The sequence below is a fragment of the Malaclemys terrapin genome, chromosome 8 (assembly GCF_027887155.1).
Source record: "Malaclemys terrapin pileata isolate rMalTer1 chromosome 8, rMalTer1.hap1, whole genome shotgun sequence".
NCBI classification, from domain to species: domain Eukaryota; kingdom Metazoa; phylum Chordata; order Testudines; family Emydidae; genus Malaclemys; species Malaclemys terrapin.
Genome location: NC_071512.1, coordinates 6,330,804 through 6,358,674, shown reverse-complemented (window position 1 = coordinate 6,358,674; position 27,871 = coordinate 6,330,804). Strand labels below are relative to the sequence as shown.

At 48.5% G+C, this 27,871-nt stretch overlaps 2 protein-coding genes across 5 annotated transcripts; one reads left to right on the top strand and one right to left on the bottom strand.

Moving 5' to 3' along the window:
- Positions 1-1,240: 1,240 nt before the first annotated feature.
- On the top strand, positions 1,241-14,283 carry MYOZ3 (myozenin 3). 4 transcript variants are annotated; one of them, XM_054037428.1, is made up of 7 exons: positions 1,241-1,429; positions 5,258-5,347; positions 5,870-6,024; positions 6,580-6,657; positions 7,516-7,654; positions 8,302-8,482; positions 11,499-14,283. In XM_054037428.1, exons 2-7 carry the CDS (start codon positions 5,266-5,268, stop codon positions 11,671-11,673), a joined length of 810 nt encoding a protein of 269 aa, XP_053893403.1. In that variant the 5' UTR covers positions 1,241-1,429; positions 5,258-5,265; the 3' UTR covers positions 11,674-14,283. The 4 variants fall into 4 exon arrangements, with proteins under 4 accessions (XP_053893403.1, XP_053893405.1, XP_053893407.1 ...); XM_054037430.1 differs by having other exon boundaries at positions 10,288-11,580; XM_054037432.1 differs by having other exon boundaries at positions 10,098-11,580.
- On the bottom strand, positions 14,001-26,134 carry RBM22 (RNA binding motif protein 22). Its single transcript, XM_054037427.1, has 11 exons — positions 26,011-26,134; positions 25,352-25,405; positions 24,188-24,217; positions 21,770-21,902; positions 20,856-20,956; positions 20,523-20,695; positions 18,487-18,687; positions 17,629-17,793; positions 17,069-17,157; positions 16,108-16,239; positions 14,001-15,348 (listed from the first exon to the last, which is right to left on the bottom strand). Exons 1-11 carry the CDS (start codon positions 26,062-26,064, stop codon positions 15,218-15,220), a joined length of 1,263 nt encoding a protein of 420 aa, XP_053893402.1. The 5' UTR covers positions 26,065-26,134; the 3' UTR covers positions 14,001-15,217.
- Positions 26,135-27,871: the final 1,737 nt, after the last annotated feature.

The window sequence follows — 27,871 nt, the reverse complement described above, 5'->3', positions numbered from 1 at the left end:
AGGGAAATAATCCCCCGCTGGCGCTGGCTGCTGGGGTGAGTGCCACCGGGAGCTGTGGGGGCCATAGGCCACCAGGTCAATTGAGCCAGTGGTGGATTTGAACCCGTATCAGCAGCTGGGGAAAAGCTTTGCCCAATGTCCCTAGAGGTGGAAGGCTGGAGTTGAGCTGGCTGGAATGGACAGATCCTCCGGCCGGGCTAGGTAGGAGCCAGGCCCCATCAGGCAGCTCAGAGCTGGCGGGCATGAGCTTCTCAACCAGTAATGGCAGCAGGTATGTTTGCAGTATGGGGGGTCTTTCCTGCTCTCGCCTCCTACAAACTGGACTGAAAAGGCTCCTCAAGAGGGGATTGTGAGCTGGAGAACCCCCCCCCCCCTCCCCTTGGTATTATTACACAGATGTGAGTCTAAATAAGAGCTCAAAGCAGCCAATGGGATGCTCGAGGAAGCTCCAGGCCTGCACCTCACTGTGCGGTGCTATCCCACAGCCCGGCCAAGCGTGGGAGCCACTCTTCCTGACCCCAGCTGGTGAGCAGCTTAGGCCTGATCTGTGAAGTTTGTGTCCTCTTGTAATTTGATTCTTGTTACTGGCCCTGCAGATGCTATTCGTACCCCTCTAAATTGCTAACACGCTTGTGAACTGCACTGTTTACCACCATATCCTGTAGCAATGAGTTCCGCAGATTTTATTGTGCCCTTCATTTGAATTCTAGAGTAAACAGCTTGGGGCAGGGGGCCTTTTCTGTCTCTATGTTTTGCAAAGTGCTCTGTGCTCCAAAAATAATGATAATAAATAAGAAGCGCATAACAGAGTATTTCCCTGTATTTATCGTAAATGGGTTGCTTTTGATTTTAATCAAATACCCCTTTGCCCAGGCATTATTAAAGAAAGCCTCTAGCTTCCCTTCTCTCATGCCTGCATTCATTTGTATCCCCTGCTAGGGCATTTAGCACTTCCCTGGCACTGTCTGTCTTTGAAGTTCTGTACAATCGCTAATGCCTCCATATATACGGGCATGTTTATGCATTTGTGTGTAAACTCCTTACCTGGGTGCACACATATGGCTTTGTATGCCTGAGCATGAGCGAGTGTGTGTGTGTGTGTGTGCATGCTCTTAACGGTCTGGAGCTTGGCTCACCAGGGTCTGTGCTGCCTCCACCCCCTTTCTCAGCCAGAAATAAATGTCTGATGTAACATGGATTAGGACCGAGGAATCTCAGCGATGGTCCAGGCTGAGTGCGAGCAAGGCACAGAGGGGGTAAGAAAGACACAGGGGCTACCGGCAAACACTGGGCTCTGGGGTAGGTTTGTGAAAGCTGTTAAGGAATCCCAAACCCAGGCCTAGTCCCTGGGCGGAGCGGGCGCAGCGGGAAAGCTCCTTTCATCTAACAGCATCGCAGCAAGACAGTGTCCGAGGAGTCACACAGTCAGGTACGAAGAGCTGGGCTCTGAACTCGGGGGGCGGGGGGAATAGCACGGGACAGGGAGAATTGCTACGTTCAGCAGCAGCAGGAGGGAACTCAGCAGCACACTGGAGTTTGACCCCCATGAGGAGCAGGCTGTCTTCCCCCAGCCGCTTGTTAGCCTCCGTGTAGCTGGCTCAGCTCAGACTCACTTGGGGCTGGAACCTGGAGAGTTAATAGTTAGGGCCCTACCAAAGTCAGGGTCCATTTTGGTCAATTTCACTGTCATAGGATTTTAAAAATTGTAAATTTCATGATTTCGGCTATTTAAATCTGAAATTCCACAGTGTAATTCTAGGGATCCTGACCCAAAAAAAAGTTGTGGGGGTGGTCACGAGGTTGGGGGGGTGATGGTCGTGCTGCTACCCTTGCTGCCCTGCCTTCAGAGATGGGTGGCCAGAGGGTGGCAGCTGCTGGCCGGGAGCCCAGCTCTGAAGGCAGAGCCGCTGCCAGCAGCAGCGCAGAAGTTTTAAGGGTGGCATGGTATGGTAATGCCACCCTTCTGCGCTGCTGCTGGCAGGGCGCTGACTTCAGAGGTGGTCACCCAGCCAACAGCCACCGCTCTCCAGATGCTCAGCTCTGAAGGCAGCGCAGAAGTAAGGGTGGCAATACCGCGGGCCCCACTAAAATAACCTTGCAACCCCCCTCTGCAACTCCCATTTGGGTCAGGACCCCCAATTTGAGAAATGCTGGTCTCCCCTGAGAAAGCTGTATAGTATAGGGTCAAAGCACACAAATGACCAGATTTCCCAGTGAGAGACCAGATTTCATGGTCTGACACGCATTTTTCATGGCCGTACATTTGGTAGGGCCCTATAAATAGGACAGGGTATCTGGTGCTGGTGAGGAGAATCTTGATAGCTGGGCAGGAGAGGGCTTTGACCTGCGTTCGTGTGTTTGGGTGTTGAGGAAAAGCCACCACCCCAGCAGGCTGGGCTGGGAGTGTTATTGCCCACATCTATTTCGGTAGGGGCTGGGCCTGGGCCCCAGTGTGCTTGGCCCTGTACAAACCCAGACCCAGAGTTAGCCCCTCCCAGCCCTGGGAGGTTTACAATCGAAAAGACACAAGTGCAGGTGACATGAGCAAATGGACGTGGAGGAGCCACAGTGAGAAGCCGCCACGCCAGCGGTTGGCTCCCTGAGTGCCACGCAGCAGATCTGGGCATGGGGGGGTCTCCATCCCTGAGCCCGAGGAAGAGGGAGGGCTGGGGAGGTGGTTAGGTGCATTCAGCTTGGCTCTGAGGAACCCCCTTATGGGGGCTAGCAAAGCAGGCATTGCAGCTCTCAGGGAGCTGCTGCTGTGGGCAAGATGGGCAGCAGCCCAGGACATGGGAGCTGGGGGGGGTAGGGGCAGCGCTGTGGAGTTGTTGGCTACACTACAGAGAAATGGCTACTCACATGCACAGCTAGGCCAATGGGCCATCTCGCCCCATACCCTGCCTCCCACAGTGGCTCAGACTGGATGCTGCAGAGACTAACACCCCCCGAAAGGCCCCAGTTGCACTGGAGGGGAAGTTTGTTCCTGCACCCAGCTGGTGATCAGCTGATACCCTGGAGCATGAGGTGTCTTGTAATGTTTCCTTATTAGTGCTGCTGCAGAGGCTAATCTTATCCGTGGCTGTGCATTGAGCCTGCTGGAAATGGGGTATTTGCCTCCATAATACCCTGCAGCAGTGAGTTCCACAGGCTGTGGTGAGCAAAGCATTTCCTGTCAGTTGCTTGATATTTGCTGCCTTTCAATTCCATGGAGTGACTCTAGTTCTTGGATAATGGGGCAGGGTGAATAGGAGCTCTCTCAGACCCATTGCCTGGGCTCTGGAGGGGCAATGGCAAACCCATACGCCAGTGCTTGGCGACACTAGAAATAGGGAGTGGAACACGAACCCACTCTGAGTCCAGAGATCTTGCCAGGCAAGGACCCCGCATGACTGCGGGTGGGGAGGCCAGTTCACCCTTTCAAACTGTGCTAGGGGTGGGGAAGCTGTGTGTCCTCTGATCGCTGAGGGGTGGGGATCCAGGCTGTATTGAAAGCGAGGACAAAAGTCCCATTGACTTCAATGGGATGAGGATGTCCCGCTGGGTCACCGAGTCCTAGAGGAGCTGCCATATATCGGGAGTATCAACTCCCCCCTTCCCTGTACAAGCAGCCCCTGCGGTTCTCTGTTATGGCTGTAGCAGAGACGCTTGCTAGGAATTCTGCTGCACCTGCAGGGCCTTAAACTCCCATCGGACTCTCCTAAGGGGAGCCCAGCATCTCCCGACCTAGCCCTCCAGCTCCCAAGAACCACCAGGCGCTGTCCTCTTTGCCCAAAGGATCAGGGTTACAACTCCCCGCTCTACCAAGGTCAGGAGCTTAAAATAGACCGTGGCTAAATGGGAGCTCAGGGGGCAGCGAGGAGCAGACATGGTCTCTGTAGTGAAACCCACACAGCAGAGCAAGGTGCTGCTAACTTGGCCTGCTGCCCCGTTCAGGCAGGGGGACCCCCTCCGTTCGTGCACCACACGGGGGGAGACGTATACTTAATCCTGCCTCAGTGCAGCAGGATGGACTAGAGAACCTCTTGAGATCCCTTCCAGCCCGACACTTTGATGAGTCTGTGATTCTACAGGGGTGGTGTGGGGGGAGGAATGAGATGGGGACTATTTTTTCCTCTCTAAAGAAACGCCCAGTGAGGGCCTTCCTGGAGGCTGACTTGCAAACAGAGCAAAAGTGACTGATTTGAGCTTCTTGTTGGCTTCAGGAGGGTACAAGTTAAAAGGCTTAGATGGCACAGAAATATGATTGGTCGATCAAATCATAGATCCCCATTCTGCCCATGCTCCAAGCATTGGTTTTGTACCATGACTTAGGGTAGAATACAGCCCTAAAATACATATAAGGAAACATGCAACATTTTCATTAGCTTGAGAAACTCACCACTGCAAGGCATTAAGTCACAGCAAAATTAAACATAAAGGAGCAGACGCTTATGAATAAACGTGGCACCAGCCAGCTAATCTAACAGTCACAAGGGCTCTTGCTTCAGGGCCTAAGCAGAGGGGTAGCTGAGCTCAGAAAGCTCAGCATACAATGCAATGCAACCTTAATTTGTACATTTTGAATAGCGTCTTTTGTACAAGACAGCCCCCCACAGTGCTTGGCAGAGTTTAATGCAGGCCGGTGCATTGTATCAGGGACAGAGAGCCTTGGTGCAAAATCTTGGCCTGGGGAATACATTAAGTGGCTCAATCATAAAGCCAGCAACGGAGGGCAGAATTAAGAGGCATGAGCAGGGAGCAAAGAGATTTCAGATGGCGAGTTGCTGCAGGAGACGGCACCAGATGGCAGGAGCTGTGGAGAAGAAGGCTCTCGCACCAGCAATGGCGAAGCGTGTGAGGGGGTTGGAGAGAAGCTAATCCAAGAATAGTGAGGAGAACGGGGAGGAGAGCACAGAGGGCCAGGATGTGGTCACTTGGAACAGCTCTATAGTGTTAGAGACATGGAGAGCTGGTCCTGAAATGAATGGGAGATGTTTGCAGTGAAGTTGGGGTGATGTGGTGGCATGATACAGTTCCTATGACCATAAGGCGGAAGAGAAACCCCCTTTTTCCAGCTGCATTCTCTCTGGTTTTGTGCATATTTTCCAAAAGGGAGCAAAGCTGGGCCCCAGGGTAACCATTTGCAAAAAGCCATCACACGAACCTCAGAACTGCACGTGGGATCAGTTCTTCCCAGGGACGGGGCAATTGGCACACTGGGGGTAACGTGTGAGTAGCAGCCAGGGTCTGCCCTGCTGGGCTTCTGCTTCTTTTCCAGGTGAGAAGATGTTCCCAATTATGCATTCGGACCACACCCGAGAGAGAAAAAAGCAGGCGATGGCCATCGTGATGGAGATGATGGGAGATGGTAAGAGATGCCTTGTGCTAAACTGACTTAACGACGTAGCCCCAGGGTGCCGCATGCAATCCACTGGGGCTGATCCAGTTCCCATTGAAGACACTGGCAAAAATCCCCTGGACTTCAGGGGTATTAATGTTACTGGTCTCCTCCTTGGACTTTCCAAATGAACGAACGGTACATTGTCAGTTAACACTAATGGGGCCCATACCCCAGATCGCTAGAGGTTATTCTGAGCCCTTCCCAGCACCAGGATCCCCTTACTATCCTCCCTTTTCATTCCCCTCCCCAAGGGCCCCCTGGTCCCCACCTCTTTGCCTGCATGTGACTCCCATCAGTGCAGTTTCTGAACCAGCCTGATGGGCCCTGCAGAGCTATGCCAGATGTTTGTCACTCCTAGGGGCTGAGTCAATCAAACCCTCTCCTCGCCTCTCCCGGCTCCCCATGCACAGCCACTGGCCCCTCGCTCAGAGCCTAACCCCCTATTGCAACACCTGTGCTTTCACTGCCCTGCTGTGTGTGTGTCCTCAGTCCCCCAGCTGGACCTGGGGAAGAAGGTCAGCATCCCCCAGGATCTGATGGTGGAAGAGCTGTCTCTGCAGACAAACAGGGGCTCCCAGCTGTTCCAACAGAGGCAGAAGCGGGTGCAGAAGTTCATCTTGGAGCATCCTACTGGCTACAGAGCTGTGAGTCGCCTCATCGTGATGGGAACCCAAATCTCAGCTGACCGTGTTGGGTCACATGATGGTCACACTCTTGGCTGACAGTCCAGGGACCTCCAGAGCTAAGGACAAGAGCTGCTGCAGCTTGAGCTGAAGCTCTAGAAATGGAGGAGGGCTGTAATAAAGCTGTTTCCTCTAGATCAGCACGGAGGGGGAGCTGTAACACCCACGTGTTACGGCAGCACCCTGGCCTACCAGGGCCCCTCTTAGCCCAGGATATGAGGATCCCTGAGTTAACAGGAAGCCCTGCGCAGTTATTGTAACGGCATGTTTTAACGGGAAGGAGTGTGAGGGGGAGGCAGCCATCTTTGTTGTGGGCCCATGCGCCATCAGCTGTGAGGAGAGCCGGGCTGTCACCACAGGGCACTGCCAGTGTCCGTGGAAACGATCCCCTTGGCAGAGCCAGGAAACGGGACTCTGAAACCATGTGCGTCGCCGGCCCTTCTGCTGACAGCACTGGGGCTGCGTGTGGGGCCTGCTCCCCTCAGAGAGTGACGTCGTTCCCCCTGCCCTCCGCAGAGCTCAAGCAGGATGGCAGCAGGTGGCTCGCACGGCGCGGCTGAGGGGGACCTGGCGGGAAGACCGGACGCGTGGCTGGTGAGTGTCCCTGGGGCACCGTTATTTAAAGAGAAGCAGTGGATGGCGCTAGCCAGTTGGGCTGGAGCTAGGTTACTGAAGTAGCCTCATTGGCAGCTGTAGGTCAGTGCTTTGCCTGGCGTCCTGTCACTTTCCCTGCGTTCTCTGAGCAAGGACATGCTGGAAAGGGCCGCGAGGGGGCTGGCAGGCTGCTGTTACCCCCTACAGCAGGGTGCTTGCATGCTCTTTGCATCAAGGCACTTTGGAAAGTGCCCCTCTGGGGCCTGCTCTGCATGCTGGCCTATTCAGTTGGGATGAAGGTACGCGTATTTCACCCGGATTTCATTTTCTCCTTCTTTCTGAGTGAGGCAGGAGCCCCACGGGTCCAACCTCCGTAAGTATCCTTCCACGGCTGGAGGCCTGGGTTGACAATCTCACGGGGGCAGGCAAAAGTGAAGCAAGGTGGTAGTTTTCCTCCAAGATGCTAGCAGTTCATCACAAATTCACCATGCAAGTGTCTTGGAAAGGACCAAAGATTAGAAAACAGGGGGCCGGTAGGTCCTCACTGAGGGCCACTGGTGGAATCGTGTGAAGTTCTGGGGCTAGCAGAGCAGGGGATACTGCAGCAATGCATTAAGGCGCGCTAGCAGAAGTGCATGTGGGGAGTTCTTGCACCGCACCTGGCCACGCCATGCCTGGCTCTAGCTAGTGCAATATAAAAAGCGATCACCCTTCAGGAGACGTGACTAAGTCTCCTTCCCTGTCCTTTGCTACTCCATCTTCTCCACAAGACCTTACCTCAGTTGTCAGGGGCAAAGCGAAGCAGACCTCTCCTGGTGCCCTGTCCACAGCCTTCTCCTATTGCTCTTTCTTCTCTAGTCTGCCCAGGGCCAGGAGAACTATCGCACTGAGCTTCACGTGGCAGCAGCAGGCCAGGGGACCCCTCCCAAAGTGCCCAAGAAGACAAACAAAGTCCTACAAATGAGTAAAGCCCTCAATCCCGAGTCCCTGGCCCCAGGTAAGGAGTTGCCCACAGAAAAAGAACACCATGACGGAGCTACCTCAGTGAAGTAACGAGGAGCCGGACCTGCAGAACTTGTTATCAATAGAAGGCGTGTGGCCCCCATGATTCCCACTGGCAGAACATGAGAACCCCACCCATAACCAATCAGAGAACAGCCATCCCATGTGGCAAGGAAAGCCTCCTTTCCCCTCCTCCTCCTCCCCACAGATGTCACTTGCAGAGATGTAACCTGGTCACTACAGCTGGCTGGGCATTGTCTGCCAAAGTGTTTTTTTCAATGGAAAAAGAGTTGGGTTTTTGGATTAAAAAAAATGATTTTTTTTTTTAAACGAATACATTTTTGCCAAATTTTTTCAGGTATTTGTCAAAAAAAAACCAAACACCCCAACAATCTGAAATGTCGGTGATAGGACAAAAGAAACATTTTGATAAAAAGAAAAAAAATTAGTTTTTCTCTACATTTTTCATGGGAAAAAACATGTCCTAGCCAGCTCCACTGCTCTCCCAGCCCTTCCCATGAGAGGGGAGAGGTCCTGTCCACACGAGGACAGTCCCGGGCAGGCCTGACGATCCAGTGAAGCTGGCTGGCTGCTACCTTGCAGGTCTGCTGTAGTACCAAAAGCCTTGTCTCCCAAACGCAGGCTACTCTGGACCGCTGAAGGACGTCCCACCGGAGAAGTTCAACTTCACTGCCATCCCCAAGGGCTACTGTTCCCCTTGGCAGGAATTCCTCTTCAGTGAGGACTACCGGATGGAGAGCAAGAGCCAGCTCCCTGAACTGCCCAGGAAACCCAGCCACTTCGAGTTGAGGAGCTTCAACAGGTAACGGGCACCTGACATATCCACCATGTTTGCTGGGATATGCTGGGGATTCTGAGCTGATGGAGGACTCGGCCTGGGGCCCGGGTCAGGCTTGGGGATGAAAAGGTGGCTGGAGACCTTGCTACGAGCTGCTATTTGCAACTTTTCTTGCAACCCCATTTTAGCTGCTTGTTGTAGCAACCGCCCCTGGGAAAGGCTAGGCAGGACAGGGGTCTCAGGCAGCACAAAACCAAGATGGGGCACCCTGAACTTCTCTGCAACGGGACACAAACAGCTGACCGGCGGCCAGCCCCGGCTGGAACCAGTGAGGCTGGTGGGTGCTGAGCACCCCCTATTTTTTTTCCATGGGTGCTTGAGCCATGGAGCAACCACAAAGTTGGCACCTATGCTCAGAGCAGTCTCCGTCCCACACCTGTTAGGCCATGGCCACGCTAAGTGACAGCTCATGCGCTAGGCTAGTTTTCACAAGGTGACAGATAGCTGCAGAAGCAGCTAGGACACTAGGTTAATCCTTATGCAAGGTGCTAAAAAGTCACCTGATTCCTTCCCGCCACACACTGGAGACTGAACTTTCACAATTCTTCTACCAGTGGCTCCAGCAAAGGGTGCAGCTCCAGGCACTCCGTGCAAGAGTTAACCTTCCTCTTTGTTATGTAACAAGGCTGGGTTTGTAAAGTCCTCGGATGGGAGACTGCCAAGGGAATCCCGGGTTCTGCAGACAGCAGGAGTGGGGTTCCAGTAGAAGCGTTCTCACTTCTCAGTCAGTAGAGAACAAGGAACCTAGCCTGGAGTTGGGGGCACTGAACTTACGTAGCAACATCTTTTAGCTGAATCATAAAACCGAGGCCCTGACCCCTTCTGGTCACTGAGGATCCAAAAATCCCTTTTCATGAGCGTAGGTCTGGGGCTCACCCTGGTCCCCTGGCCAAACTGCTGTTTGAATAATTACATCCTGCCTAGCTGAATTCTTGCTACAGTTTCAGATGATGCGGAGTTCCTCCTCACTTCTTGCCCTAAGCTGCTGTACAATGTTGGTGGGCCCCATTAACCAGCTGCCTTATTCGAACCCTAAGGTGGCTGCATGAGTTATGCAGGAAGTTATGGAGATGAAAGGTGTTGTATAAATGTAAGATATTAGCGAGGGACTCGCCAACCCCCTCCCACACCAGACACGGTGTAACTAGCAGGGAAGCACATGAGCTAGCTAGCAGAAAGCAAGGCCACGGTGGAAGTGATGCTGCCAGCCGGAAGCAAAGGGTGGAAAAGCCAAGGGGTTTCTATTGTTATTTCCTTACCACCCAACGTATTCAAGTATTTAGAATGTTTCCCGTCCCCAGCTCCATCAGTCATACGCTGTAAAGGATGGGGGAGGTGCTGCAGTCACTTGTTCTTTAGTTTCTCGGGCTGGTCATGTTTCTTGGCCCTGGGCTCAGTATTTATTTCTGGACAGAAACTCAAAGGGGCATGTTTCTAGATGATGTGTTAGGCTGCCTAGCTTCACCCTGTTATTTCCCCTCTGAACTGCTGCTCTTCTATTTAAAGCCCTAAACTGACATTTAATACAGCTAGATGCTAATTTAACGCCAAGTCTCTCACCTCCATTTTAACTCCTCAGTGAGGCACAAAGTGCCGGGAAGCTGAATTTACAGACCTCAGATTTCAACTGAGTTAAAAAAACATGTGATCCTTGTGGATCTAAGGTCCTGATTTTGAAAATCACCTCTTTTCATTTGATCTTATCCTCCCACCCCAAACAAATCCAACCCAAAGCTGTTAGCAAAACGGATGCTGCCTTTTGTATTAAGCGAGAAGACAGAAATCCTGCCTATGAAGCAAGATGAACCCTGGAGTATTTCACATTTGTAATAGACCAGTGGAAAGTTCACAACCTCTCCAATGACTGAATTCAAGCAGGCTGGTTTATTTACAAAATGCAGAGGGGTGATGAAAGACCTTGAAGAGGCTCGCAGAGATGGTACCTGCCCTACGTGAGCTGTAACACAAGGCTTTGAGAACGACCTTGCCACATACTCCTTGGGGGAACCGAGCATTTCTGGAACAAGCCTTCATCATCCACACTTCCCCCAGAAGCGGGGCTCAGACATGCAATCCCTGGGACGCTGCTGAGACACGATGCCACGTTACTCGAGTAACAGACTAGACAATGTACCAGAGCATGCTTTCCAAAGCAGACATTTGCAGATACACCCCACAGTCAGCCTTTACCGCTGCCCCCAAAACAGTGCTCTGCCTTAAACGAAGACCTAACATTCAGCACAACCCTAGCTGCTCCACGGGAATACACCTCTGCCCTTGTATCATTTCTCCAGGAACAAATGACAGCTCAAGCCACTGCACAAAAGCTCCCTTTCGTCATGTTCCGAGAGAAGCTGTCCTGGTGCCAAAAGCAGGTTGATTGTTAAGAGATGTACGACAGCATTGATCATGAGGTGGGGGTAACGCAGCTGCAGCCCCTTCCAGAAGGCTTTGGGTGCACCTAAGAGGCTTCACTCTGCTTTACAAAGGAGAGCAGAGGATAGGACTTGCTGCCCCAAGACCTTTCTTGTGTGGGGTCTCTCTCATGCCTCTCCTTGTTCAACACGTACCTGGAGGCTGGCAGGGTTGCTAAGGGGAAGTGGGGTGGAGTAGCTGTGGGGGCTGAGTCCCAGCTCTACCTTGCCATCCCAACCAAGGGTGCTGAGGTAGTGGGACCAGCGCCCCTGTCTCTCTGCAGGAGTTTGGACGAGGGCTAGCTGACTGAGGCTCAGTCTAGAGGTGAAGCTTTTGAGGGGCTGGGGGAAAACAGACAGAGTAGGGGGGGATTATGGTGGCTGGGAGGAGCACAGCTGCCATTCATGACACGGGGTGGCAACTGAGGGCTCTTGCTAGATGACAAGGTTGCAATTGGATGCTCAAGGAGCAGCTAGTCCCGAGGGCTCCTTCCAGCCGTGGCTCCCGAGAGAAGTACACCCCCACCCCCATGAAAAGGCTAAATCTTCTTCCTTTGTGCATGCAGGACTCCGACCCCGTTTGGTGGCGTGCTACTCAATGACATGTTCACTGTGCCTGGGCTGGAGATGGAGGCTCAGACAGACACCCCGAACAGCTTGGAGCTTGCCTGGAATAGACCCAGCTTTAACAGAGCACCCCAGGGCTGGGTACGGATTTTACCAGAGACAGAAGAGCTGTAATGTAATCTTACTCCCCTCTCCTACCCCACAGATGCTTTATCTGCTAGGCTCAATCATGCTTTGTTTTAAATCGCTGGTAGAGGTACTCCTCAGCACAGCAGAAAAGGGGAGTTGATATTCTTACCCGTGCACCCTGTGACTGCTCAGTGGCACAGTAGGTCATCCACTTCCACACACAGCCCCCAGCAAGCTCACATCTAGAGCCATTCCTGGGCTACCCCGTTACAAGGTTTTCCTAGGTGGTCCGTTATTGACTAGCCAAGTTCTCATTGATAAAACAAGGGGATTCCAGTAAACTTCCACATCCATCATTATACTACGGAACAGTCCGATTGGAGCAGACACATTGTCCTCGCTCCAGTGTTGTGGCAAAGGGCAGAAGAGCCAGTTGTCATCACATCAAGTCGCCTTGCAATTGTTCTGCTGAAACATTTGACACCAGCAGTGACAGGTGGTGGCTGCTCAGAGAAATCCCAGCTTAAGGGCAGTGCTGTAAAAATGTAATTTTGGTTGAGATGGCGGGGGGTGGGGGATGATAAGGCAGTGTGGTAATCGGGGAATGTGGGTGAAATAAGTTACTAATGGCTTTCTGACACATAAGGAGATAGCATGTGAAAGGAAATTACATCCAACTCTGCTAAGAAACCAAACCCTGGGCTGGGTGTGCGGGGCTGGCTGTCAGGCAGAAACGCGTACTGCATATAAAGGAGGGGAGTGCTTGAGATCACCAATACCCCACTGGGAGAATCAGGAACCTATGCCATTTTCCCTGCTAGCTACTGGTTGGTGTGTTACACTTCCTTTCCTACCTCTAACAACTTGCTGTCTGAGGTTACACACCACGGTTTTCATATTCACACCACTTGATTACAATGATCTACAGAGGGCCTGATGTGCTCAGATTTTCTTTTTTTACTTCAATAATAGTCAGGATCAGAGCCTGCCAATTTAAGATGCAGAACACAATTGGTGCAGCCCCAAAAAGCAATGATTCTGTATTGAAGTACTTGCCAAGCTGATCATACAAATCAATGCTTGATAAAAACATTAATGGGGTCCCACTAGGGAAGAGAGGACATCCTACATAACGAACACCTCGATGGCAAGCAAGACCTTCATGCAACACATGCAGAAAGTGGTCAACAAGGGTGTTTTGACCACAGCCTTCTGAATGCACACAAGCACAGTATATAAAACAAAGCTATCCATCAAAGGAAGAATGCTACCCAAAAAAAAGGGCAGAGCAGAATCCATGTATGTTCCGAACACTCCCACTCACCCTGGCTAATAGAAAAGCTCCAGGTCAACTATGCAGTTTCTACATTTGTTTAGTTGTTTTTGTCAAAGTCTGACGATAATCGTACTGTAACCTTGCAAAACTGGTCTTGTTTTCTTTTTGAATGGGTGAGTAATAATAGATATATTTTTGCATTGTTGTGGTTAGGCTAGGCAAGTAATTTTGTATCCTGGCTGGTAAAAGTGCAATTTTAAAAGGTTGCCTTATTTGTAAATAACGTAACATACAACCACTGTGTTTGTAATGCCAACGAGACCATCCAGAGGAAAAGCATGCACCTCAGTTAATTACAACCTGGGGCACTCACCACTGCAATGCAACACTCACACGGGGAACATGCATTCCTCTGCCCGCCCCCAGAAGCACACCTGGGCAAACCGAACAAGAAAAAAAGCCAGTCTACGTGTTTAAAGGTTTATGCCTATGAAGTACTGTCCAGCTCTGAGCCCATCTCCCTCCCCTTTGCCTGTGAGCTGGAGGCCATGTTTACATTCAGAAATCTGGTTGCAGAAAATAAATCAGCTACATTTGAAAACTTGTCTCCGTTCAATACTTGTCAAATTAGTGCTTGCAGAATAAGGCACTGACTGGCTTGAGTCAAGCCCAGTACAAACAGGTGCTGTGCCAGCTTCCCCCGCACAGATCTGTCAATGGGTTGTCAAAAGCCTGTCCTATAACAGGCTATTCTGGGAGCTGCTGAACGGTACCCAGTTGTGCTGTATTTTGATATTTTTACTGACTGAGGGCTAAACCTGAGACCAGCAACACTCATTTCCCTGTAACCTATGCCAAGTTTAAACCCAAGTCTCCAGAGAGGAAAGGCCAGTGCACTAACCAAGGGCACCCCCTAGAGTACTGTACTCTCCTATGCAAGATCCGACATGGTGCCTGCAACGTCAGAACTTCACAACGCACCTAAGCATTCCAAAGTGCAGCGTGGTGAAGCAGAACTGGGGCTGTACTCTCGCTATCTCACGCCACTCTTCATCAGAGGGCTCGGCCAAACAAGGTCAGACAATACTCAGACACATTTTGCCTCTGGAAGCAGGGTCCAAACATTTGGAAAATCTGCCCATTTTAATTAAAAAACCAAAACCAAGTAAATAAGGAGTTCTCTCATCACACGTGTCTGTTTACCAAAACATATCTACAGATCAGTTACATCAAAGCAACAGACTTTGGTACTTTAAAACCCCCCACCTGGACCCCTACGCACTGTATTAAATTACAGACTTTATACAGAGAACAGATGCTCCAGGGTGAATGCTGAACACAGAGCTCTTAAAAAAAAAAAAGAAAAAAAAAAAAAAGAATCACACAACCTATCAAACGAAAAATGGTTTGGTCCATTTCACAGGTTGAGAGCCATTTTACACAAAGGCCACAAAAGCGATAGTTCAGACTGGATGAGCTTGCAGTATTACTGCTGCCTCATTCCTGGCAGTTTCAGTAACAATGTTCATTCCCCAAGGTGAGGGGCAGGAAGGTCCCAGCTGGCCTATATGAAACAGATGGCTGCTTGAGCATCTGTCTGGGTCATGCTGGAATTGGCAGTAGGGGAATTGTATGCATTACCTAGCACGTAACTGACTGACTATAGGGGCTTAGGCTTCTCCAGTTTCTCACAATCAGAAGAAAAGCAACCCAAAAAAGAGAGGAAAAAAAGTCACAGTAAGTAGAAGGAGAAATCCCTGGAAGCTGTGCCCCTGATGCTAGTTTCCTTTCCCCTCAGTGTTATCTTGGAGAATTCTGGCTTAGTGCTAGAGGACCTGGTATCTTTTTTCAATGATGAATCACTAGTTATTTGACTCCGGAATGAATATTACTAGGAAAATCTCCAGTTAAGTCTGCACAAGAGACTCCAATCCATTCCAGGGTGGAACTTGCTGAGGCTATCAAAGCGGCTAAAGGTGTGTTTTTTTCCCAGGAGACAAATTTATTTCAAAATGTGCAAAATTGAATACACTGATGGGATTGTAATTCTAGTACAATTCATTCATGGACCCTCTAGATCACGTCTCTCCACATTCCTCCCCCACACCCACCCACCCACGATAGTAAGTGAATGATTCAGGTTATATGAATGACCAGATTAGCTAATGGCAACACAACAGAGCTCAGCTTGCTCTGTGCGTGCAAGCAGGAAGCAAGGCTTAGTTTCCAGCTCGCCCACAGCTGAACATATTATGCTACCATGGGAACCAAAAAAATGACATCTACTCAAACGGTGAACAGGTCAATGGGGTGCTAGGGAGTGTTGTGCTTCCCAGCGTGGGCACCCATCCTCTGTGGATCTTGAGAAGGGTAGTGGATGGGGCCTGGGGCTCTCATGAAGGGAGGTGGAGGCCCCATAGTGTGGAACATGTGTGGTCCAAAACCTGTAGACACAGAACACAAGTGTCAGATTACCAGGCGTCCTGATGAAGTATTTTACTGTTGCCTATTTGTCGTTCAAGCCAGATAAGCAAAACATACTTGAGCCCATGGAAAGGGTGCCCCCTCTCCTCCTTCACCAATTCCTGAGGAATCCCAATTTACTCCCTTTTAACCTTTCTGGCAGCATAATGAACAGCTGAGGACATGTTGCTAGTCAGTGACAGTGCAGATTCCAGTTCTGCAAGTGCTGTTCCCCTGCTCCCTATTATATTATGAACTTCTGAACGTTTTGTTTTCACTACTGAGCATACCAGAAGTATTCGGGTAACAAGACCATCCAGCGCATTTGGACAAACTCAACCCTCCTGAAGTTCCACAGGGAAAAGGCTTCACGTTTTGAATATACAAACAGTCAAATATTGACACTAACGTTCTGTCTGTTTAGAGTCACTCCTAAAAGTTAGCCATGTAAACCCCATGTTGTCCCTATCAGCTAAGCAGGGTGGGCCTCAGCACAGTTTATGGGATTCTCCTGGGTACTGCAGAATTTTGCAGAGAACATATTACCCCACAGGCAGTTCTGTCTAACAGAGCCAGTTCTACAGCACAAGCTGTTTCATAAACCCAGATCGCGCTTAGTAGGTACCACACAAGGGCACCGGCTAGTAGGTAATCTGGCAAGTAGGGATTGATTCCAGGCCTCTTTGGTAAAGGACATAGTTCTACCTCTCCCCACTGAGGGGGAAGGGGGAGGGAATTACCTGGAGGTGGGGGTGGAGCAATGCCGGGAGGTGGGGGCAGGGCAATGTTAACCACGGCTGGAGGGCCACTGGGAGGTAGGTTGAAGTAATTTGCAGACGCCTCTTCTTCTGCAGCTGGAGGAGGGGGAAGAGCTTCAAGACACAAACATCCCTTGGTTACTGGTGAAAGCTAGCAGGCAAAATATAAGCAAGTACCCACCCTTGGCCCTAAGGGGAATGGCTGCAACCAGGTTTCCTGACAGGAACTTTGTTAGCAGTGTGTATCTAACAGACGCAGGATGCCAGTGAACCTCTAGAGTAACAGCCGTGATCCCTTCCACAGGCTCTGACCCTTCCACAACAAAAAGCCACCTGAATCAATTTTTTTTTTTTAATTTAAAATTTCTCCTAGAACTGGAAGGGACCTTGAAAGGTCATCTAGTCCAGCCCCTGCCTTCACTAGCAGGACCAAGTACTGATTTTGCCCCAGATCCCTAAGTGGCCCCCTCAAGGACTGAACTCACGACCCTGGGTTTAGCAGGCCAATGCTCAAACCACTGAGCTATCCCTCCCCTCTATCCTAAACAACTGGGATTGCCTGCCCAACAGATGACACTGAATGGCTCAAGAACACACAACCAGAGCTTATGCCACAGAAGGTCTCAATTATTTAAGTGCCTTTATTGTAACCATTGTAACTTTTCAATCATCCTGTAAAAAAGGCCTTGAGGCACCTTGAATTTCTTTCTAGCCAAAGATCCCTTCATTGCCCATAAATACAAGACTCTCCAGCCCGCTCTTATTCGAACCCAGGTTCACTAACTGCTCTGAGAGTGGAATGTGCAGCTGCCCTACTGGCCCCAGCTCCCAATGGTAGAGAGAGCAAACTAAGAAGTGTAACTCTGTTCTGCCTCGTGGCAGCAAGTGACCTGCTGTTCTGTGTTTGAGAGGGCAGTCACTGGTATGGAACCATTTCCCTTACCTCCAGGTAGTCCTGGGACTGGCTCCAGCTTTATACCAGATTCTGTAGTACCTTCTTTCTCCTTCTCTTTCCCTCTTGCTGCTTGGGACCTGAAATCAAAGCCAAAAGCATTAGAACTGAAGAGGGAGGTGACAGAGTGGGCAGACCCTCACAAGAGAGTGTTTTACGTCACCAATCCCAGACCCACTGCTTCAGGCCAAGGATGAAGAGCTTACAGAATGCTAGCAGCAGGGACTTGGTAAGTTGGCACGAAAGGAGTTAGTGCTGTTTTTTCAGACAGCAGCATACCCACCCCAAAATAGAATTTCTCAAAGCGACCCAATGCCAATTACCTTCCAACACCTCACTCCCCACCAAAAGACAGGCAACCCAGTAAATATTTGGGTCTTTTACACACTTGGCTTCTGTTCTAAGGCACCAAGACTGCTTTTGAGTTGAATAAGGAACAGTACATGACTCTGAAGTGCTCAGTTAAAAGTGGATTCTCCCAAAACAATATCCAGAGGAAAACCTCCAAAAAGGAAATAAATGCTTCCCCTCTTCCTCTCCCACTTGCTCACCTCCCCCACTTGACATTGAGTCTGCGTCCATTGACAATAAGCTTGTTAAAGGATTTCTCAGCAGCCACTTCTGCAGCTTGCCGTGTGGCAAACTGGATGAATGCACACTGCTGCCTCTGTACCACGGTTATCGTCCGGATCTCCCCAAACTGGTAGAAGTGATTTCTGCAAGGAAAGGACAGCAAAATTGGATTCTGCTCCTCTTCTCCATAAAAACATAATACATTAAAGGTCTCACATGCTCACACCCTTGGAAGACAAGCACCCTTTCCCCTCTATATCACCGATTCAAATCCAGTGTTAGAAAAGAGGGGAAATGCCTGTCACAGACCTTTAATCCCTACATACAATTATGCAGCAACAGTGCCAAGCTCTAACAGGGGTTTCTTCAGAATTCAGGAATTAGGAGGACGGAGGTTAGATCAGGGGATTTCAATTGTAAATGTGCAAAATGGGATCCTCTGGGCACTAACAGCAATGATACATTTTGGGGGGATTTTTGGTGGAGGTGGAAGAGAAGAATTTAAACACAGCACACAAGATGTTGCTTAGACTTAACCGTATTCCCACCTCCAGGAATTCTGCACTCCTCTAAATAGACCTATTAGCCAGCTTCTTGTTAGGGAAAAGTGAACAAGAGCGGTCACTCACTTCTGACTGGTATGGACAAATGAAGGGGCTGCATAACCAAGGGATGAACGGCCTCCTTCATTCTCATTCAGGCACAGCAACCTCAACAAAATGCTTGCTAAAGATGAACACCGTGACAAGCATCTTAGGAAAACTTTAGCAAGCTAATTCTCAGTTATCAAGGCATCAAGCTGAAAAGCAAATGCGAACTCAGATGTACCGATGTACCTCAGATCAGTCTCGGTGATGGTATCTCCCAAGCCTCCTACATATAGCGTGGTAATGGTCTTGTCATCAGGTGGGTCCAGACGAGGCATGGTTGAAGCCCGTTTCAGAAGCTTATCAGCTACAGGGTCATTAATACCATAGTAACGATCTTTGATGTTCTGATCGGCCAGAGGATCGTCTGGGTCTGTAGGTTTCTCGTGTCTAAAGTATAGTAAACAAAGCATTTCATAACATTGCGCTGTTACAACTGCACCAGACTAACACGACTGCAACAGCCACCTTTCTCCTTAAAAGGCTATCTGAGGACTAACAGCATTCAAATAATCACACCAGAATGAAACAATTAAAGAGCCCGAAGAACTCAAATTACTTATTAATTTATTATAGCATTTGCCACTTAGAGTTTTAACAAATAGCAGCTCGGACAGCTCAACCAAGGTTCCGTGAAATTTTAAGAGCCAGATTTCAAACGAAGTTACTTGCTGAGATATGTTCAGATCACTGACTGTGGGACAGTATTTTCTGCTGCAAGGACTGATGTTGCAAAGAGAGGCAATGAACAACGTAAGAGAAAAGCTGCATTTGTTATGGTGATTGATGTTTCTGCTCACTGTTGAATACACACAGTATGATCAAGAAAGATCTTGCGGCAAAGGGATTAATTCACTGGTGATATATGTCAAGTTAACATTCAGTTTCAGAAAGCCTTTGACAAGGTCCCTTATCAAAGGCTCTTAACCAAAGTAAGCTGTTCTGGGATAAGAGGGAAGCTCCTCTCATGGATTAAAAAGACAGGAAACAAAGGGTAGGAATAAATGGTCAGTTTTCAGAACGGAGAGAGGTAAATAGTGGTATCCCCCAGGGATCTATACTGCGACCAGTGCTGTTTGACATATTCATAAATGATCTGGAAAAAGGGGTAGACAGTGAGGTGGCAAAATTTGAAGATGATACAAAATTACTCAAGAGAGTTAAGTCCAAAGCAGACTGTGAAGAGTTATAAAGGAATCTCACAAACCTGGGCAACAAAACAGAGACGAAATTCAATGTTGATAAATGCAAAGTAATGCACCTTGGAAAACATAATCCCAACTACATATACAAAATGATGGGGTCTATATTAGCTGTTACCACTCAAGAAAGATCTTGAAGTCGTGGATAGTTCTCTGAAAACATCTGCTCAATGTGCAGCAGCAGTCAAAAAAGCGAACAGAATGTTGGGAATCATTAGGAAAGGGACAGATAATAAGACAGAAAATATCATAATGCTACTATATAAATCACCGATTTGCCCACACCTTGAATACTGTGTGTTGTTTTGGTTGCCCCATCTCAGAAAAAATACATTAGAATTGGAAAAGGTCCAGAGAAGGGCAACAAAAATGATTAAGGGTATGGGACAGCTTCCATACGAGAAGAGATTAGAAAGAGAGGGGACTTTTCAGCTTGGAAAAGAGACGACTAAAGGGGGATATGACAGAGGTCATATCATAAATGGTCTGGAGAACGTGAATAAGAACGTGTTATTTACCCCTTCACATAACACTAGAACCAGGGGTCACTCAATGACATTAATAGGCAGCAGATTTAAAAACAAACAAAAGTACTACTTCACACAACACCCAGTCAGCCTGTGGAACTCATTGCCAGGGAAGGTTGTGAAGGCCAAAAGTATAACTGCATTCAAAAAAAGAATTGTATTAGTTCATGGAGGACAGGTTCATCAATGGCTATTAGTCAAGATGGTCAGGGATGCAACCCCCCATTCTGCGTGTCCTAAATCTCTAACTGACAGAAGCTGCGAGTGGACGACAAGGGATGGATCACTCGATGATTGCCCTGTTCTGTTCATCCCCTGTGAAGCACCTGGCATTGGCCACTATCGGAAGACAGACTACTGGGCAACATGGACCGTTGGTCTGACCCAGCGTGGCTGTTTTTATGTAATTTTTCCTGCAACATCTGCAAAAATGCTTATGAAGACACTGCATTGCTTCCATTACATGAACATGTTAGCTTTTCAAACAAAACTGTACCTGTAGGGACACTCTTCCCCTCTCTTGCATTCTCCTTTCACCCAAAAGGAACAGATGTGGGGTCGGTTGCGTTTATAGTAAGGGGTGGTCCGAGCCAGTTTAAGCAACATGTCACTGGTAGAAGTAGCTTTTCCTAGAGCACCAACCGCTCTTGTGCCATCAGAGTTCGAAATCTAAGCAGTAGGTAAAGAATGCATATTTCATTGCTTGGGACAGGAAATTGATGCACATAATCTTGAAAACTTTCTGGTTTGTCTGATTATCTAGTTCATTTCATCTACAGCACAAGTGAAATAAGCCACCAACAGATTCTGTTACAAATGCATTCCTTACTTCTCTCTCCATGTTCTGGGTGTAATATTCTTTATTGACATCAGATTTAGGCATGTCATCTTTAAAAGAGAGTCCTGCATCTCGAACCTGAATAGGTAGACCTAAAATTAAATGGAAAAACAAAATTAATATTAACTGAAAGCAAAAAGACCAAAAATGGTTATTATAACATACTAAGGTAGCTGTATTCAGAGATAGGAGTCCTGAAGAGCAGTCAAATCTGTACTGATTCGTTGTTTTACACTGCATTAATTAATAACCTCTGGATAGTATTACTTCACCTGCCGTGAACGGTGAACTGAATGAGACTGAAAGTTTGTCTAGTTTTTTAAAAGCCTCTGCATAGTCTACTGAAACATATTTGAATAGTGGGATTCAGTTAATCACAAATATAACTCATCCTACATCTAGTGTCACTAATGGAACTATTTTCACTCTTGCCAGCAACAAAAGCATGCAATGTCAAGATTCTAATCCTCTCTACAGTTAGAGTAAGATCCATTTGGTATCAAAGTCCAAACACACTTGGAAATTCATAGCAACTCAGTAGTATGAACACAAACAATCACATCACAGCACTAGTGTGTATGGGAAGATCTTATTTTAGAATCGATACAATTATTAGACACGATTTAGTCTTTAATGAGCTGGAAAGTTTATGCACAGACAGGAGCACCATTTGGCATATAGATGTGCCTTCTGGTATATCCTAGAAGAGGTCGTAGTCAATTTGTTCAACTTCTCTCTCATACAAACACCTCTAAATAAATATGCATCTCCATGCCCTAGGCGCACAGTCATGGAGATACACATTTATTTAGAGATGTATTAAAACTATGCAGAGACAGGAGACAAGCAGAGTTAAGTCTCAATCTGTACTTCCAGTTTTTGGTAAATTGACCCCAGCTACACACCATATTCCAGGTCAAGCAGGCAGGTCTGACACACATTCTTCAGCTTGCTACATGTTTGGCACACTTCTGTCTTCTTAAAGCGCATTCGAACACCTGGGCACCAGCGAAACACTGTGAAGGGCCTGGCACAAATCTAAGACAAAGAGAGCAGTGAGTTGTACCACTAACTGCAGCCAGCATTGACACTAGCATTCAAATTCTTATGGAAACTCAACTACTACTAGAGGCTTATCACCTGCCTAACGTTACTACCTTAATATGTAAAAATTCAAGCAAACAACTCAAAAACCCCAATCTTTTCTTGGTTGCCCCATTTTGACAGGAGAAGAAAGTTTTGGCTGGACTTTCTTGCAACGATTTGAATACTCACACAACTTTGCTCAGAGCACAAGGCAAAGAGAACTTCCACTTAGTTCAAAGAGCTGTCACTAAAGGATAATTACAGCTAATTTGTAGGATATGTTTGCAAATTATATACTTGCTGGGATTGCAAGAGACCCAGTCCATCTGGCCACAGGCATTTAGGCCCAGAAAAGGATGGCCTTACTCTGAAATAATGCATACAGTCTCTGTGGGGAGGACGTTTCTACTTCCATTGTATACTGGACTCGGGGAAGGGGAGCTGGCTCTCAGTACATCAGTCTGGTTTCCTAACGAAAAGGAGATGATGGTAGGAAGGAGGAAAAGAGGGAAACAATACATTTTAACTCCTCCACTGGAGTCAATACAAGGCATTCTGCTTTACATTTCCAAGGGATATCACTAAAGATTCTTGCTTTCTCCTTTTTGAAACACAAAGGCCGGCTTGTCTCAGAGATACCCAGCATGAACCATTTGCTGACAGCGGAGTTACTGAGATCCAGAGGAAAGCCAAGTTCCATCTACCACCCATTTGCCAAGGCAAAAGTGAAGAGGAAATTAATTTTTAACAGGAAAATGCTAGATTGATTAAATAAATTTAATAGTAATCCAGTCCAGCATTAACCACCATGTTATGAGATTTTTTTGGAGTAACAGCAACTGATAAATCCAGACTAAGTAGAGAATCAGATTTAAGTTCAAACCTTTTTGAGATGACTTTTCATTTCCCGCCCACTCTACTCTTTCTGAAACAGTTGTGTCAGTAACCTTCCCACCAGGAGTGCTGAACACTGCATCTTTTGGTGCCAACCTATGGATACAGTGAATCCACTAGGTCAGTGTTTCCCAAACTTGGGACGCCGCTTGTGTAGGGAAAGCCCCTGTCGGGCCGGGCCGGTTTGTTTACCTGCCGCGTCCGCAGGTTCGGCCGATCGCAGCTCCCAACGGCCGCAGTTCGCCGCTCCAGGCCAATGGGAGCTACTGGAAGCGGCGTGGGCCGAGGGACGTGCTGGCCGCTGTTCGCCGCTCCAGGCCAATGGGAGCTGCTGGAAGCAGCGGCCAGCATGTCCCTCAGACCGTGCTGCTTCCAGCAGCTCCCATTGGCCTGGAGCACCGAACCACGGCCAGTGAGAGCTGCGATCGGCCGAACCTGCAGATGCGGCAGGTAACCAAACCGGCCCGGCCCGCAGGGGCTTTCCCTACACAAGCAGCATCCCAAGTTTGGGAAACACTGCACTAGGAGGATGGGGTTAAAGAGCAACACCACACACTCCTGGGGTGAGAGGGAAGGAATTTGTATAACTAGATGATTGGGTTATTTTTGTTTGGGTGTAATTATTCTCTTACAGGGTTTGAAACCTGAACCTTAGAGCACTGTGCTCTTGCAAGAGACTGAGTGAAAATGACTAGAAACAAAAGTGAATCTGAACAATTCCAAACTTTTTTTTTTTACGTGAATAACCAGACTAAATAGTGAAATAAAGGAAATAACCCTAAACATTTTTAAGATTTAATAATTAAGGGTCCAATCCTGAAAAGATGTACCATCATCAGTAACTTCACTCACATGAGAAGAAGCCCCACTGACTTTCATGGATAAATCACAAGACTAGAGTTATTAATTATTTTATTACTGTAGCACCTATGAGGCCTAGTCACAGACCAGGACCCAATTGTGCTAGGTGCTGCAGAGAAAGAGAAAAAAAAGAAGATGGTCCCTGCCCCCAAAGAACTTGCAATCTAAGGGTAAGCCAAGAGACTACAGATGGATAGAGGGAGATGGGGGAGTATACAAGGAAACAATGCAACAACATTGGTCAGCATGATAGGCAGTGAGCACACCAGTAGCTTAACCGATGTCAAGTATTTGTAGGCATCAGGGCATTCACATGCTCAAGAGCTTGCAAAATCCAACCCTTAAAGTGTTAACAAGAATAAGCAATTGTTTGAAGCTATCTATTGGATTGTTATCTGATATTTTCAGCATTATATCTTAATCCTAAATGGAAACTAATGAGCTAGCCCAGAAGTCAACTCTTACAATGAAGACAAACATACCTTGCATTCTTTTCCATATTTCTCTTTGGTCTGGAATAAAATCAAATGAGAGTTACTAAAAAAACTCACAAGATACTAGTCAATGCTATGATCATACATTACATGCCTTAGAAAATACTCTAGTGCTTTCCTCTCTTCCACCCAACCATCCACATGTGGTACCACCACAGCTTCTGCATATTTACTCTCTGTGGTGGTTGCATTTGGAGATGTCTGACCCTATGGCTTTCACTTAATCCGGAGAGCCTTTGAAAGGTAAGTGGGAGAAAATCACTTCCAAACCCTTCTATTTTTTCTGATGGCAGAATATTCAATAGAATATTTTTAAATCTTTCAAAGCAACCCCCCAGCTTCGGCTTTTACTATCCGTTTTCTAAACAATGACAAAACATCCAGAGATCCGTAACACAAAAATAAATCCTCTATCGATCTTTGAAACATAGACCATATTTGCATTAAAAATTATAGCTCATTAGAATTTCATAAAGACTAAAGTGTGCTTAGGGAGAGGCGAGTGGAGAAAGGTGGATGTTTAAAATGAGACTACACTACATGATTGTACTTGGTGTTGGGAAAGGTAAAACAAAATGGAATGGTGACAGGTACACAGCCTTCCACTGAAGATGTCAATGCATTGGGTAAAAGAACAAGGATTTAAAGGACATTCAAGCAACCTTCATCAAATGATAGTAAAGCACATTTTAAAGCTTGGGCAAGTCATTTAACCTTTCAGTGCATCGCATTTCTCTAAGTCAAGAAGACAGTCATCATCAAAGTTGTGATAGAACCCATGTTTATCCCATCTCTTAAGATTTAACCATTAGACAAGCCGTCTTGACTTCAGCTCAAGTTTTTGATTGTTTGATTTGTTTTATCGTGTTCCCCATGCCCTCGGCCAATCCCAAAATCTAGTCCTCTTCCCCTATGTGCATATGCCATGCGGGCAGGGGACTGGACTTGATGACCTCTCGAGGTCCCTTCCAGTCCTAGAATCTATGAATCTATGTTCTGCTGCCAAGAAGCAGCACGCAGACGCCTGTATGCATTTTGGCATCTCCTACTTGCCTCATTTGACTGAGCTCATTTTTAGTCCCTTAAGCCTGAGGTTCAGTAGCTAGTCTCACCATACACCTTAAAGGACAATGACTCGACACAGTCACATACCATTCTGATATACGGGTTTTCTCCAAGGCATGTCTGACACAGAATGGGGAAGTCCTGCCTCAAGGAGGAGAAAAAAAAAATAGTCAGGAGGACTAAATCTCAGCGCTCACTTCAGATTCCCTCTCCATTCAACAGCAACATTTCTGCAGTCCGCTTCTCTCAGCTCCAAGATGCTGGACTGGCCAGTACTAATGTCAAGCTCTGGCTACCCAAAGTGGGGGGACAACGGCCCCCCCACATGCCCCAACCAGCTACTAGCTGAAGCCTGGTGAAGAGCCACGCACCCGCAGCCAGTTCGTTTTATTTAAAAAGCAGGACGCTCTCCCAAATACATGGTAAGATCCCACCTTGTCCGGAGTGGACACCAGCCACCCCGGGGGACCCGTGGGCTCTGTCAGCGTCCGTCAGTTACACGGGGTCAGCACCCCGCGGCCGCGAACAGGGAACAAGGCCCTGCACCCCCTAGGGAGAGAGCCCCTGGCCGAGAGCCTCCCGCCCCGCCGCCCGCCCCATCTCCGACCCCTGCCCCGGGGGACCCCCCGCCCGCTCCAGGCTCCCCGGGCCGGGCCGCAGAGGGAGGCTAAACCCACACCGGGAGAATGGAGGCGCCTCGCCCTGGAGCCACAGGCCCCGAGCCCCCCCCCGGGGCCAGGCCTTACCGCGTCCTCCCAGTTCTGCCGGTTGTAGGTGTTGGAGCCCAGAGACGTCGCCATCTTGGAACCAGCCCCGGTACCCGCAGCAGCAAGGCCCGGGCGGAAGCGCGCGCGCGCCGCTCCGCCAACAGCCCGGCATGCACCGCGAAAGGAAGAAGGGCCCTGACCCCGGCATGACCCTCGGAGAGCTGGCGCGCTGCCGCCGTCCCCTCTAGCCACCACTAACCATAGAGATTGGGGGGGGGGGGTCTGGCCCTTTAATTCACCTCTCGGGGGGGACCAGTGCGCCCAGTGGCTCTCGCCCCAGCAATCCCAGAGAGGCTGCTCCCCTGTCCGGGAGGGGGAGGGGAAGGGAGGGGATGGGGGGACGTCCCCCTGGGGAGGGGGGTCAGAGAACCCCCCCACTGGGGTTGGGGGGGAAACTAGGGTGACCAGATGTCCTGATTTTCTAGGGACCGTCCCAATGTTTGGGTCTTTTTCTTATATAGGCTCCTATTACCCCCCACCCCCTGTCCCGATTTTTCACACTTGCTGTCTGGTCACCCTAGGGGAGACTCCCCACTTTATCATGGAAAAAGACTCCTGGCGAAGTCTGTGGGGCACAGCGTGAGCCCTGCCCTTTCTGCCCTGCTCTGAGAGCCCTGGGGTCCCCGCACAGACCTGCTCCCTGAGCCATTAGCACCAGCCCTTCTCGCGCTGCATGGCGGGGACGCAGGGAGGTTTGTGTGTATTTTAGCATCAGCTGAAGCGTTGTCAAATCCCGCTCTTTGGAACTGCCAGGCACCATGTTAGCATGAGCCCTGGGGGCGTAGGGCTTCTGGTTTTGAGGGTCTAGTAATTCCATTGTCGGGAGTGTTATTTTTATCCAGTAACAGTTGTGATCCATAGATCGACTGTAGAAGTTCCAGCCGTTGTGAAAAACCTTTGTCCTTGCACTGGGCACACTGGTGCCAGGAGCCACAATCTCACATGCACTCCAATGCAGGTTTAACAGTGAAGTTTTCCAGTTGCCATATTGTTTACAGCACTTTTAGTTCTGCAGGGAGTCTAGCTGATAGTATAAACCACAGATAGTTTCTTGTGAATCTTAGAAAGCATCACAAGGGCTTCTTCCTGCTTTACAGCACTCCTGCCTGTGGCATTCAAATCACAGACAAACGTATCAAAACCGTTTGCAGAAGCAGATGAGTTAAAGGACTTTAAAGGAGTCAGGAGGCATTGTGCTACCACATACTTACTGAAGGCTGTGATCAAGGTAGGATTGTAAATGGACTGTTTAGGCACATTAAGAAATCTGAACATGAAAGTTTAGCAGAGATGTACTGCTATCTATTAAGGTGTAATATACATTTATAAGGGAAACCAAGAAAAGCCTTTGGCAAAGTACCTCATCAAAGGCTCTTAAGCAGAGTAAGCAGTCACAGGATAAGAGGGAAGATCCTCTCATAGATCTGTAACTGGTTAAAAGACAGGAAACAAAGGGTCGGAATAAATGCTCAGTTTTCAGAATGGAGAGAGATAAATAGCAGATGCCCCCCCCCCCAGGGATCTGTATGGGGACCAGTGCTGTTCAACGTATTCATAAATGATTTGGAAAATGGGGTAAACAGTGAGGTGGCAAAGTTTGCAGAAGATACAAAATTACTCAAAAGAGTTAAGCTCAAAGCAGACTGCAAAGAGTTACAAAGGGATCTCTCAAAACTGAGCAACTGTACAGCAAAATGGCAAATGACATTCAGTGTTGATAAATGCAAAACAATGCACATTGGAAAACAATGCCAGCTACACATACAAAATGATGGGGTCTAGATTCACTGGTATCACTCAAGAAAGATCTTGGGAGTCATTGTAGATAGTTCTTTGAAAC

Excerpts from the sequence above, each read along its gene's own strand:
- RBM22 (XM_054037427.1), bottom strand. The coding sequence starts at position 26,064 with ATGGCGACGTCTCTGGGCTCCAACACCTACAACCGGCAGAACTGGGAG. Across the intron at positions 24,218-25,351 it reads AAAACCCGTATATCAGAATG|ACCAAAGAGAAATATGGAAA; the intron begins GTATGTGACTGT and ends ATTTTATTCCAG. Across the intron at positions 16,240-17,068 it reads AGTCCCAGGACTACCTGGAG|CTCTTCCCCCTCCTCCAGCT; the intron begins GTAAGGGAAATG and ends TGTGTCTTGAAG.
- MYOZ3 (XM_054037428.1), top strand. The coding sequence starts at position 5,266 with ATGTTCCCAATTATGCATTCGGACCACACCCGAGAGAGAAAAAAGCAG. Across the intron at positions 6,658-7,515 it reads GAAGACCGGACGCGTGGCTG|TCTGCCCAGGGCCAGGAGAA; the intron begins GTGAGTGTCCCT and ends TTTCTTCTCTAG. Across the intron at positions 7,655-8,301 it reads TCCCGAGTCCCTGGCCCCAG|GCTACTCTGGACCGCTGAAG; the intron begins GTAAGGAGTTGC and ends TCCCAAACGCAG.